At 46.1% G+C, this 12,025-nt stretch overlaps 2 protein-coding genes across 2 annotated transcripts in view; both read right to left on the reverse strand.

Moving 5' to 3' along the window:
- The window catches only part of LOC101779794 (DEAD-box ATP-dependent RNA helicase 10), a 10,623-nt gene extending 5,897 nt beyond the window's left edge, over nt 1-4,726 (reverse strand). The window contains exons 1-3 of the mRNA XM_004974848.2: nt 4,696-4,726; nt 4,385-4,471; nt 3,742-3,873 (exon numbers count right to left, since the gene is read on the reverse strand). Coding sequence (XP_004974905.1) covers nt 3,742-3,873; nt 4,385-4,471; nt 4,696-4,726 — 250 coding nt within the window. The remainder of the gene's footprint in view (nt 1-3,741; nt 3,874-4,384; nt 4,472-4,695) is intronic.
- A 5,486-nt stretch (nt 4,727-10,212) lies between these two features.
- Nucleotides 10,213-11,607, reverse strand: LOC101782610 (probable carboxylesterase 8). Its single transcript, XM_004974077.3, has one exon. The coding sequence runs from the start codon at nt 11,452-11,454 to the stop codon at nt 10,396-10,398; it is 1,059 nt and encodes a 352-aa protein (XP_004974134.1). The 5' UTR covers nt 11,455-11,607; the 3' UTR covers nt 10,213-10,395.
- Nucleotides 11,608-12,025: the final 418 nt, after the last annotated feature.

Genomic DNA, 12,025 nt, shown 5'->3' on the forward strand with positions numbered 1-12,025 from the left:
TCTCTCAGTGTCAGTGTCGACCCAGCAGAGTGCTTTCGCCGTTGGTGTTCTTCCGATCTCAATGCATTTCACCGCTCCACCGGAAATTCCCTCTGCCCCTACCGTACTCCAGCTTGGTAGTTTCCACCGCCTGTCCAGGGTTGAGCCCTGGGATTTGACGGCGGACTTGAAAAGCCACCTACAGACGCTTTACGCCCAATCATTCCGGATAACGCTTGCATCCTCTGTCTTACCGCGGCTGCTGGCACAGAGTTAGCCGATGCTTATTCCTCAGATACCGTCATTGTTTCTTCTCCGAGAAAAGAAGTTGACGACCCGTAGGCCTTCCACCTCCACGCGGCATTGCTCCGTCAGGCTTTCGCCCATTGAGAGGGGGGGGATAGACACCGGTGCCGGTGCAGCCCTGCGGGAGTTCGGGGGGCGACGGGCGACGGCGGCTGGACCGGCTGGGGGACGGCCGACGGCGCAGAGTCGCGCAGAGAGGCGGATGGGCGGATGGCGGAGGCGGGCAGGCGGCGCCGCACGGGACGAGGGGCGGTCGGCGGAATAGGGTTTTGGCGCCGCTGTTTTGGAACGGACCGGGGGCCGGGGAGTACCGGACTACCGGAGTAGCGCCAGGCCGCCACGGGAGTGGGCTACTGGGCTTCAGACATTCAGTGGGCCGGCGAGGGAAAACGGGAATATCGTCGGGAATTTTCCTACCTAAATACAGAAACCGTGAATACGGTCGGGAAAATCCCGATACCAAATACGGTGTCGGTTTCATTTCCTATTTTTTTCCTGAAAAAATAGTATGCGATCGGTCAATACGGTATACGGTGTCGGTCGGTACGGAAATTTCCTACCCCGTTTTCATTCATTTCATCCATAGGGGACGATAGACACAAGCGGCGCTGGAGGGAAGGGGGGACCGAATAGATTTGGTGCAGGGGATCATCAATCCAAACTAACACAGCAAGAGAATTGCAGGTGGATCATAACTTTTTTCTAACATTGCTTGTCTAGCTCGCAACTCTTTTTAGTTTTATATTTTATATTTTAATATTTTGAAAAATATATGGTCAAATAAAAAAATTACAAATCTAGACCTGTTTGAAATGACTATAGCCAAATGAAATGGCGGAAGGTGTACTTTAGCGACCTTATCGTCGTTTCAACCGGCGGAATCTCCCACCCCTCGGTACTATACTTTCAAAAAAATCATAACTAATTCATATGAATTCAGATGGAGATAAACTTTATATGAAAATTGTAGATCTCGATGAGATCTACAACTTTACAGTTCAAACTGTTTTCATTTGGAGCTATCTTAGTGCTCAAATAATCAACAAAAATTTCAGATTTAAAATTCACCATCCGAGTTCATATGAATTAGTTAGCATTTTTTGTGTTTCATTTGGCTATAGTCATTCCAAACAGCGGTATAAGTCTAGATTTGCAAATTTTTTTAACCATATATTTTTGCAAAATGCTAAATATAAAAAATAAAAAAAGTTCCCTAGCCTAGGTGGGGGTGGAGACGCACCAAACCCTAACGTAGCCTGGCTCATGGGCTATTTCGGTGGTGAAAAGAGAGGTAGATTTCTGGCCCAACCCATTTGGCGGATGCGTACGCTGCGGCCAGCCAATGGATCATATTGACCGATTATCCAAAGTCCCAACACCCTCCATCGAGTATGGACTAATCGGGATGACTGACTATCATGACAATGCATCGTGCAATCAGACTTTCATAGAACCACGAAGCTATTATCACCCTAGCTAGGATACAGTTAAGGAAACCTTACTTGTTCGTTTAACCGACAGTGACCTTGATGCTAAAATATTTCTTTTCTTTCCCTCGGGCATATTTTCAAGCATGGTGTTTTAAATAACTATAGTTCATCAACCCGTACTCCCGCACGGGCTAAAAGTTTTAAAAATTATTGTATTATAAAGTTATTTAAAAATTACATTCCCTAGCTAATAATCAAAATTATTTATCTACGACTCTCTCATTTTTTTTAATATTCTAACATAATACTCCAGTTTTGATTGACTTTAATTAATAATACTCTATAAACTTTTTCATCCAAATTCATACTTTTTCACTTTACAACGCATCTCCATACACATTAGAATCAATAATTTTCGTCACTTCCTCCCGTACATGAATAAACGGTCTACACGGTGATACACATCTGGCATATATACCTTTACTTAATAATTTTATATCAATAACAACATACATAGGTAATTTAGAATCATATATTTGTTTAGTTTTGAACATTTATGTACAATGAACATGTAGACAATCGGATTAAGATTTATAGGCTTACTTTATGTTATTTTTAATAACAACGTACATGAATATTTTAAATACAAATTTAGAAAGATATCTTAAATTATTTTTTCTGATGATATGTATGGATAATTTAGATGAAGATTATGTGTTACTTTAAAATTTTATAACGAGGAGGTGGGTAGTTTAGATATGGGCTTAGGGTTTAATTTAGAATATTTTTATAATGATAGCTAGTGGTGGGTAATGTTTTTTTAGAAAATATAATAGATTAATGGCCGTGGTTATTAGAGTCTACATGATTGATACTACATGTTTTTTAGTGAGAATTTCCTAGCTCGTCTTGTGAAAATTAACGCGGAGTATCCAATTAAAACACATAGCTAATAATCAAAATTGTTATCTTGAATTTTCTCTCATTTGTTAAATATTATAACCTGATACTTATATAGTTTAGAAAGTATAAATAGAAATTTAGTCAAAATATAATCAATTATATCTAGCTATCTGTTTTTTCTCATGAGGTAAGTCGCATGTTTTCCCAGATGCAACGTGACATCTATGTGGCATCTTTTCTTTTTTCTAATGGGTCTGTTTTCTAATACAATATGAGGCAGCATTTCAGGTACCAATAACTTTCCATCACAATCGTATTCTCTAGATGGAACTCACAATTGTATTCTCTAGATGAAACTGCATATGATGAACCTGTCATCAATTACTTGATATCCGAGATGCCTGATGTTTTTTCTCCGCGCGTGAGGAACTGCAGGATTGCCACGATCGTAGATGGACGGCGTTAGTTTATCTCCGTTCGTGAGAGGCAACTATATGATTATTGTGATTTTATATATTTCTGATTTATTTTAATTAAATCAATGGTTATGGTTGTTTTTAAACTCCTACGTCATATGGGTAATTGGACTCTTGCTTTGTATAATGTTAGTGGTGGGCAATTTTGATGCAAATTTAGGGAGTTATTTTAATTTTTTTTTATAACGGTATAAGTAAGTAATTGAAAGTGCATCTAGACTCCTAAGTGGTTTTTGGTGAATTGAATGATAAAATGATTAAAGGACTAACTTGTTGCCTAATATTGTGAGCAGGTTTATATTATTATACTCATGTTGTAATATTAACCCATCAAGTGAATGGGTATCATATGGGTCACAATGAAGGTAGCAAGCTAGTATGTGATCCCTTGAAGACAAATAAAAGAACAACAGCAAGCAAGAGTTGAATGAAGCTGCGGGATGAGTTTCATAGTTTGATCTATAACTCTCCAAGCAACTTGATAGCTTGTCTTACCAAGAGAAAAGAGATAATCAAGAAAAGTATGAAATATTCATAAGAAGCAAAATTGCAAGACTTTATAAGGACATGCTAAAAGACACGAGCATATGATCTATTCATTGGTCTCATTAGGTGGTGTGACCTGGATGGATGGTGATCGATGGTACCCTGGATGGCGTGGGGATGGCCTCGGCCTGGACCCTGATGGGCTCCTTCCACCCCATGAGGTCGCACGCCTCCACCAGCTCCTTGCAGATGCCCACCTCCACAAACGTCGAGGCTAGGCACGGTGCCGGCTCCTGCGGGCGGCGAACGAACCGATAGACACAACGAGGAAGGGTTTTGGGCGCCCGCGGCGGCGAAGAACCGATAGACACAATGAAGGGGGGAGGGGCGAATAGACACAACAAGTTTTTTCTAACATTGCTTTGCACCAAACCCTAGCGTAGCCTGGCCTGTAGGCTATTTCGGTGGTGGAAAGAGAGGTAGCTTTCTGGCCCAGCCCATTTATCGGATGCGTACACTGCGGCTAGCCCATGAGTCCTATCAATCGATTATCCAAAGTCACGCGCCCTCCATCTCTGTGTTCCCTACTGAACGCAGTACAAGAGAAGGAATTTGCCATGTTCGGCTCTCTCGCGCACGAGTATGGACTGATCGGGATGACTAACTGTCATGGCAATGCATGGTTAGCAACTACGCACACTCCAAATTGGATAGTACCGCATTGCCCCCAAACGAAGGATTTGAGAAAACAAACCGACCTCGTTGGTGATAGGACACAAGCGAAGAAAGAATGTTGGATGTTGCGGTTCTCGAGCAGCTCCTGCAGGATGGGCAATGCGAAGGTGCCTGTCTTCCCTGACCCTGTCTGTGCCAGCATGATCAGGTCCTTCCCTGAGAAAACCACAAATCGCAATTGGCACAACAAAAAGGGGTGCGGTGGTGTGCTCTGAATGGATGGTGATCGATGGTACCCTAGATGGCGTGGGGGATGGCCTCGACCTGGACCGTGGTAGGCTCCTTCCACCCCATGAGGTCGAACGCCTCCACCAGCTCCTTGCAGATGCCCAGCTCCGCATATGTAGAGGCTAGGCGCAGCGCCAGCTCCTACTTCTCACCTGCATCCACGACCAAATCCTCCTTCGCCATGGCTTTGTTCACGAGACTGAGCTGGTGCCTGTGCGAACGTGCGCATGAGGCTTGAGAAGCTTGCGGTGGGCAGCGGGCAGCGGACAAACCGATAGACACAACGAGGGGGGGTTTTGGGCGCCCACGGCGGCGAAGAACCGATTGACACAACGACGGGGGAGGGGTGGGGGTTAGACACAATGACGGGGGAGGGCGAATAGACACAACAGGTTTTTTCTAACATTGCTTCTCACCAAACCCTAGCGTAGCCTAGCCCGTGGGCTATTTCGGTGGTGGAAAGAGAGGTAGCTTTCTAGCCCAGCCCATTTATCGGATGCGTACGCTGCGGCTAGCCCATGAGTCCTATCGACCGATTATCCAAAGTCACAGCACCCTCCATCTCTGTGTTCCCTACTGAACGCAGCACAAGAGAAGGAATTCTCCATGTTCAGCTCTCTCGAGCACGAGTATGTGTAGGCCTCAAAAGCAGCCTCCAATTAATAATAGTAAGATGGAACACAAGGAATGCCTTTGTTTCTACTACCGATGATACCACCACATCTCAAAAACTTGTGACAGTGTTTAAATCATCCTTGGGTACACCATCTCTGAAGAAAGGTAACTCTTTCGTTTCTAGCTGGTGGCAAATTAAAACCATAGATGCTTTATTGCTGGCAAATCAAAACCATAGATGCTTTATTGACATCATACTTTGTGTGAACCTCATACACCAGAGATGGTGCTATATATAGGATTATTGGCTTTAATAGTTAACATGCCAGTTCCTCATTTGTAGGGTAACAAGGATATCCCTGTTCTGTTTCTTTAATGGTTAATGGAAGCTTGGCCTTAGAAGCGAATGCTACATCCTCTGGGGAGATTAAAATAAATTCGACTGTTAATTACTTGAGGTTTTCCTATAAATGTTAGAAAATATACTAGGTGTACTTTTCTTTGCAAAACCATCGCACGCTTTTGTAGGCAGTGATAAAATAGAGTAACATCATGGCATTCCCTTTCCCTCGAATGTTGTTGGTTGTGTATGGCTGCTTTGCGACAATAAAAACACACTACTGACAATAAATGTAAGAAATTACTTGAGGTTATCATTTTTAGGCTTGTAATGTTCTTATTAAGGGGTTCCTAAGGCTAACTGTCATGTTTTTTCTAACAGTATCTTAACACAGCTGAATTTAAAATCTTAGGACATAAGATTTTTCTAGGAGGATTTAATCATTGGATGGGTTCATAAGGCTTAACTTAATATCCATAAAGTTTTTATTTTAAAGAAAAAAGACCACGGGAGCAAAACTAAAGAAGATTTTGGGAACTTAGCGTGCACCTTCAAATTTGGCACCCGAATTCCACATAACTTTCCACAAAATTTGCATGTGGCAGTTGTCAGTGAATTTGTAGTAGCTTGAGATTCCAAGTACTCTCAATAACTACTGGGTGCTAAAGGACACTGAACTCTGAAGAAGTGCTGGGATTGGCATATATAATCCGCTCCTCTGAACCATGCTGGAACAACCAATCACTGACTAACAGTCCACAGCCGATCGCTCCTCGTTCCCGGCGCTGGGGGAACACCGCCGCACGAACATTGACCCGAGCACGGCGTGCACACGGTGCCGCGGCAGGTTCCAGCTAGAGTGCTACAGGCTACACAGCTGCTCGCACGCATGGGCCGCCGCGCGGATCTGACATCCTTGCGACGTGTGGGATGTCAAATGCTTGGTGGGATCAATCAACGGTGTTCTTGCAGTCCTTGTGCTCTCTTGCAACAATGCAGAGCATTCAGCCTTGTCAACTGAAGATCAGCAGGATGTCTCAGAGTCTACGGTCAACAAGCTCCCTATTACTCCAAGGAAGAAGAAGCCCAAGGCAGGTGTCCTGATTGTTTTTTGAAACATTAAGTCTCCTGATTGTTGAAGATGACACAGTGAGAAGAAGCCTAAGAATCAAGGCCCAGAGCAGAGGCTTCAAAAAGAATAGCTGCCCAGGAAGAAATTGCATATCCTCACCCAGGGTGGTAAGCTCATCCTAGTTAACTCAGTTCTGACATCTCTCCCAACCTTCTTGATGAGCACCATGAAACTTCATGCCACTGTCATAAAGCAAATTGACAAATACAGGAAACATCTTCTATGGAGAGGCTCTGATTTAAATGCAAAAAAGCCCCCAAAAGCAGCGTGGCAAATGGTTTGCCTGCCAGAGGAAGGAGGAGGTCTTGGTGTCCTTGACCTGAATACCCACAATGAGGCACTTCTTCTGAAAAACCTTCATAAGTTCTACAATCATGTAAACCTGCCATGGGTTCAAATTGTTTGGGACAATTGTTATCCTAATGATAAACTCCCAAACTCAGCCAAGAAAGGCTCTTTTTGATGGAGAGACATCCTCAAAATCCTAAACATGTACAAAGGTATGGCCATCTCAAATCCATGCAATGGCAGATCAGTGTACCTATGGTATGATTTATGGGAAGGTTTGGTTCCTAGTATCAGATTTCCATAATTGTTCTCCTTTGCTAAGGATAAAAACACTACCTTGGAAGCTTATGAGCAATTTCAGCTACTGCAAAATAATCTGGAAGCATTCCAACAGCATGAGGATCATGACTCCTGGACGTATATTTGGGGAACAGGCATCTTCAGCTCAAGCAAAGCTTACAAATTCATGAAGGGACACTCTAATATTCATCAGGTCTACAGATGGCTATGGGATAGCTGCTGTCAAACAAAACATAAAGTATTCTTTTGGCTTCTGTTGAAGGATCGACTCAACACAATAGATATCCTGCAAAGAAAAAAATATGGAACTGCAAAGTTATAGCTGTGTCCTATGCCAGGATAACATCTTGGAGAAAGTTCTACATCTCTTTCTATGGTGCCCCTTTGCCAAATCATGCTGGGATCAAATTGGCCTATATATCTTGGACAGTCTCTCGGGATATGATAACCTGCAGTCTCTTAAAGACCAGATTGGGCAGCCTTTCTTCATGGAACTAATAGTCCCCATGACATGGAGCATCTGGACATCAAGAAATAACCTCATCTTCGATAATCAAACACCCTCAGTGCAAGGATGTCAAAGCATCTTCAAGAAACAATTTGCACTTGTCATAAAGAAATACCATCAACGACGTGATGATGCATGCGCGCATGGCATCAAGAGATTAAACAAGCCATCGCCACTCTTGTCTGGTGGCTACTACGCATGGAGCCAAAGATGAAGATCGGTGGAGCCTGGGGATAACGAGCTTGGAGATCGCGGATAAGACGTGGCCTGCTCCTTGTGTAGCTGAAAAATAATAATTAAAGAAATTAAAAGACATGTCTACAAAACATAGTTAGGTAACTTCTTATGTGAAGATTTCTTCATTGTTTTTGTTAATACTCATATAGGGGGTGTTCGGATACGAGGTGCTAAACTTTAGCAGAGTCACATCGAATGTTCGGATGCTAATTAGGAGGACTAAACATGAGCTAATTACAAAACTAATTGCAGAACTGTAGGCTAATTCGCGAGACGAATCTAGTAAACCTAATTAATTCATTTTTAGCAAATGGTTACTGTAGCACCACATTGTCAAATCATGGACTAATTAGGCTTAATAGATTCGTCTCGCGAATTAGACCCCATCTGTGCAATTAGTTTTATAATTAGACTATGTTTAATACTCTTAATTAGTATCAAACATCCGATGTGACAGGTGCTAAAGTTTAGTAGAGTGTATCCAAACACCCCCATAGTTTGTTTGTCCTCGTCCACTGTAAAAGCCTTTAAAAGGGATTGGAATTAAAAAATCACTTTGGTGCGCTGCTTGAGCCAACAAAAGACAAATGATTCTAAAAAGGAAAATCTCAAAAAAGATTGATTTGGCCTCACTCTCTTGCCCTGCTTGCTACCACAGGGTGCTGCATCTTTGGCCCACCGCTTTGATGCATGCCAATCCGTGCTCACTTGCCTTGCTAATAGCGGATGGTGGAGTCGCTAATAGCAGGAATTTTTAAGTTTCATCGCTATGGTTCGATTCGGTTTTCACATGCGGAGCTTCGTTTTCTATTGTTAGCTTCCCCTTGTCCAATGAGATAACTTGGTTTTTCGGCAAGAACAGCTATAGAAAACGTATTTTTATCCCTTTTTTCCATAGGTCCAGTATATTGAGATTGATCAAAGAGAAATAGAAATCCTACTCCGTCACCCATGTGTCCAAGGTTGTATGGTGTATGAGAAATCTGTTTCTTTATTTTGTGTTGCACGTTGTATGAGAAATATGTTTCTTTATTTTGCATTTATTTAATCCAATGAAAAGTACGCTGCCTTGTATAAGTCTCTCTCCATATAGATTAATGTACATTGTTTCTCATCTTTTTCCTTCTTCTAAATAGAACACTTTTACCTAGCAATCCTAGATTCCCTCGAAACGCGATATTTGTTAGTCATATTTGACATTGACTCTTTTGATTTGTTTAGCCTGTTAGATCTTCATAAAATTCAATGGTGTAAATTTTTCTCTTTTTTTATTAACGTGGGAATTTCTAGATCCTCTCGACAAACGTGGTAGCTTCTTTTAAGTCTATTGTATTAAGATAATAGATTTTACAAGGGAAAAACTAAACCACACTCGAGCATTTTACAAGGCTCCAGGACTCGAATTTTATTGTGCTGCAGGTGTCTTTGTCAAATCCGGCAACTCTCCGACGAGTTATAGTTAGTATTCTGGATTTTGGGGTGGGGGATTTTCTCATGTAAGGTGGCGGCCTTAGAAGGAAGCTCACCGGCGGCAGGTTGTCCTGGCGGTGGTGGCGGGCGTGGGGGTGGCAAGGCGAGGCGGCGGTGGCGCCATCGGCCCGAGCAGTGGAGGACAACCGGTTGGGCGTTGCTGGGACGGGGACGTCACGGGTCACTAGGTTAGTGCGGCGGCGGATCCGGCGGCTCCCGGGAAGAAGGACGAGGTGGGGGTGAGGCCATGGTGGAGGCACTCACCGGAGTCGCAAAAATGGAGTGGTTGAGGCGCGGGCTACAGCACGAGGTTGTCGGGACTGCTCGCCAGCGTCAAAGATGGAGCTTCCAAGTGGACAGAGGGTGGACGGAGACGCACCTAGCAGACCAAGTTTCGGCGGTAGCGTGCTTCTCTTTGAGGAAAGAAGAACATTTGGCTTCTAGGTTTGATGGGAGGCTGAACACGGACCGTTGATCGGATGGATGTGTGGTTCAAAATTTGAGTGCTAGGTGGGCTAAGAATACTCGAGTACGACGTAGACATGCCCTTTTACAATCATAAACAATGTAAGATAAGATAAATGAATGATCAAAGTCTAATTTGAGAAATATTGCCATATTATACCACATATGTTCAACGGATTAGGGGATTAGGGGTTGCCATTTCGAAACTATGGCTACAAACTAATTTTTGCTATGTTTTATAACTATTTTTGTAAGAGAAAAATAGTAGCCGAAGTTGTACTATTTTGGATCTAGGTTTGAGAGCTTGCACAGCCTGAACCAGAAGGTCAACATCCAAAAGCATGTTGGTCTCTGTTTACAGATAATGACAGTATTAATGACATAATTTCTCCAGCACGACGCATAAAAAACAGTAACTATTGCCTTTATCGCCCACGGTCACACATGCGTACACACTACACACCGATCCACTTCAACGGAACAGGAGCGCCACCAGGTCAACGCGCGCCGCCGTCGGCGGACAGGAACTCGCGCATGGCGGCGAACAGCTCCTCGGCCCTCTCCGGCACGAAGAGCTCGGAGGCGTGGGACCCCGGGTGGTCCGCCCTGACGACGACCTCCACGCCGCCGCTGTCCTGCAGCCACCGCGCGAATTCCCGCTGCCTATCGATCAGCGGGTCGTCGCGGTTGCCAGTGACCAGGCAGCGCGGCAGGCCGGTGAGGGCCTCCGGCGGCATGGCCTTGGCCGGGTTGCAGAACTCGTGGTCCCGGTCCGCGCCCACGGGCAGCGCGAGGCTCCAGAGCTTGTCGTTGGCCTCCAGCGGCAGCATGGCGTCGTCCTCGGAGCCGGCCTCGGAGGGTGTCCGCTCGACGCCGCCGAGGTACGGCTGGTGCAGCAGGAGCCCCCGCACGGCGGCGGTGGCGGCAGGGGACGACGACGGGTCGGCGCCGCCCTTGGCGGCCCGGAGCCCCGCGAAGAACGCCATGTTGCCCCCCGAGCTGCTGCCCATGACGTAGCAGCGGGAGAGGTCGCCGTGCGCGGCGAGCCAGGGGTCCGTGCCCGCGACGGCGCCGCGGAGCCAGGCGAGGGCGGCGTCGGCGTCTTCGTAGGCGGCGGGGAGGCGGCGCTCCGGGGCCAGGCGGTACTCGAGGGACGCGACGACGCAGGGCACCGCGGCGGCCATGGCCTCGCAGTGGGCATGGTAGAAGACGGTGGCCGGGGAGAAGAGGACGAAGCCGCCGCCGTGGAAGAAGAGCACGACGGGGAGCTTGTTTTTGTTGCTGGTGGCGGGGGAGGGCGGCGGCGGGACGGGGTTGGGCAGGTACAGGCGGAGGTACGTGCCGAGCGAGGCGTCGAGCGGCACGTCCCGGGAGACGGCAGCGCGGCCGGCGGCGGCTGCGGACTCGGAGGCCGGGACGAGCGGTACCTCGGGCCGCGTCACCGTGCCGTCCGGGTTGACGGCGATCTGCATGAAGAGGTTGTTGTCCTTGGTCAGCGCCGGCGGCGGGGCCGGGGCGTCGGCGGCGGGTGTGGCGGCGTCCGTGATGTCGCCCATGGCGATTCCTCCGGTCCTCTCGGCTTGCTCTGTGTGCGTGTGTTTCTCCTGCCTTGTGGTGGTGGCCTGGTGGGGACTGCGGTGCGGCTCGCGGTGGTGGTGTGGCTGGAGGTGAACGGGGCCTGCTGCTTTTACAAGGTGGGTGCCGTGCCGTGCGTCGTGTTGGCGGGTGCCGGCGAAATCAGCGCAAAATGGGTCAGTTTCCCGTGAAAACGAGGGCGTTTTGGTACGTTGTCAAGGTGCAGGGATGAAAGCGGTCGGGAACGGTCGGAAAAATGCCCTAACCACTTTCGTTTTCGTATTTTTACGTGGGAACGGGAACAGGAACGAAATCGGAAAAGCTCGGTCGGGAAAGAGAAATCGGAAATTCGGGATATTGGAAACGAAATAATTCGATCGAAAACACGTCTATAATGGTTGGGAATCGATAATTAAAAGCGGGAATAACCATGATACTACCAATGACCAAATACATATAGTAAATATCATATTACCATTGAATGCGTACATGATTACAAACATCATTTGAAACAAAATTATCCTAAAATACTTGGAGAACAATTGAGAACCA

Source organism: Setaria italica, chromosome VI (genome assembly GCF_000263155.2).
Source record: "Setaria italica strain Yugu1 chromosome VI, Setaria_italica_v2.0, whole genome shotgun sequence".
Lineage (NCBI taxonomy): Eukaryota > Viridiplantae > Streptophyta > Magnoliopsida > Poales > Poaceae > Setaria > Setaria italica.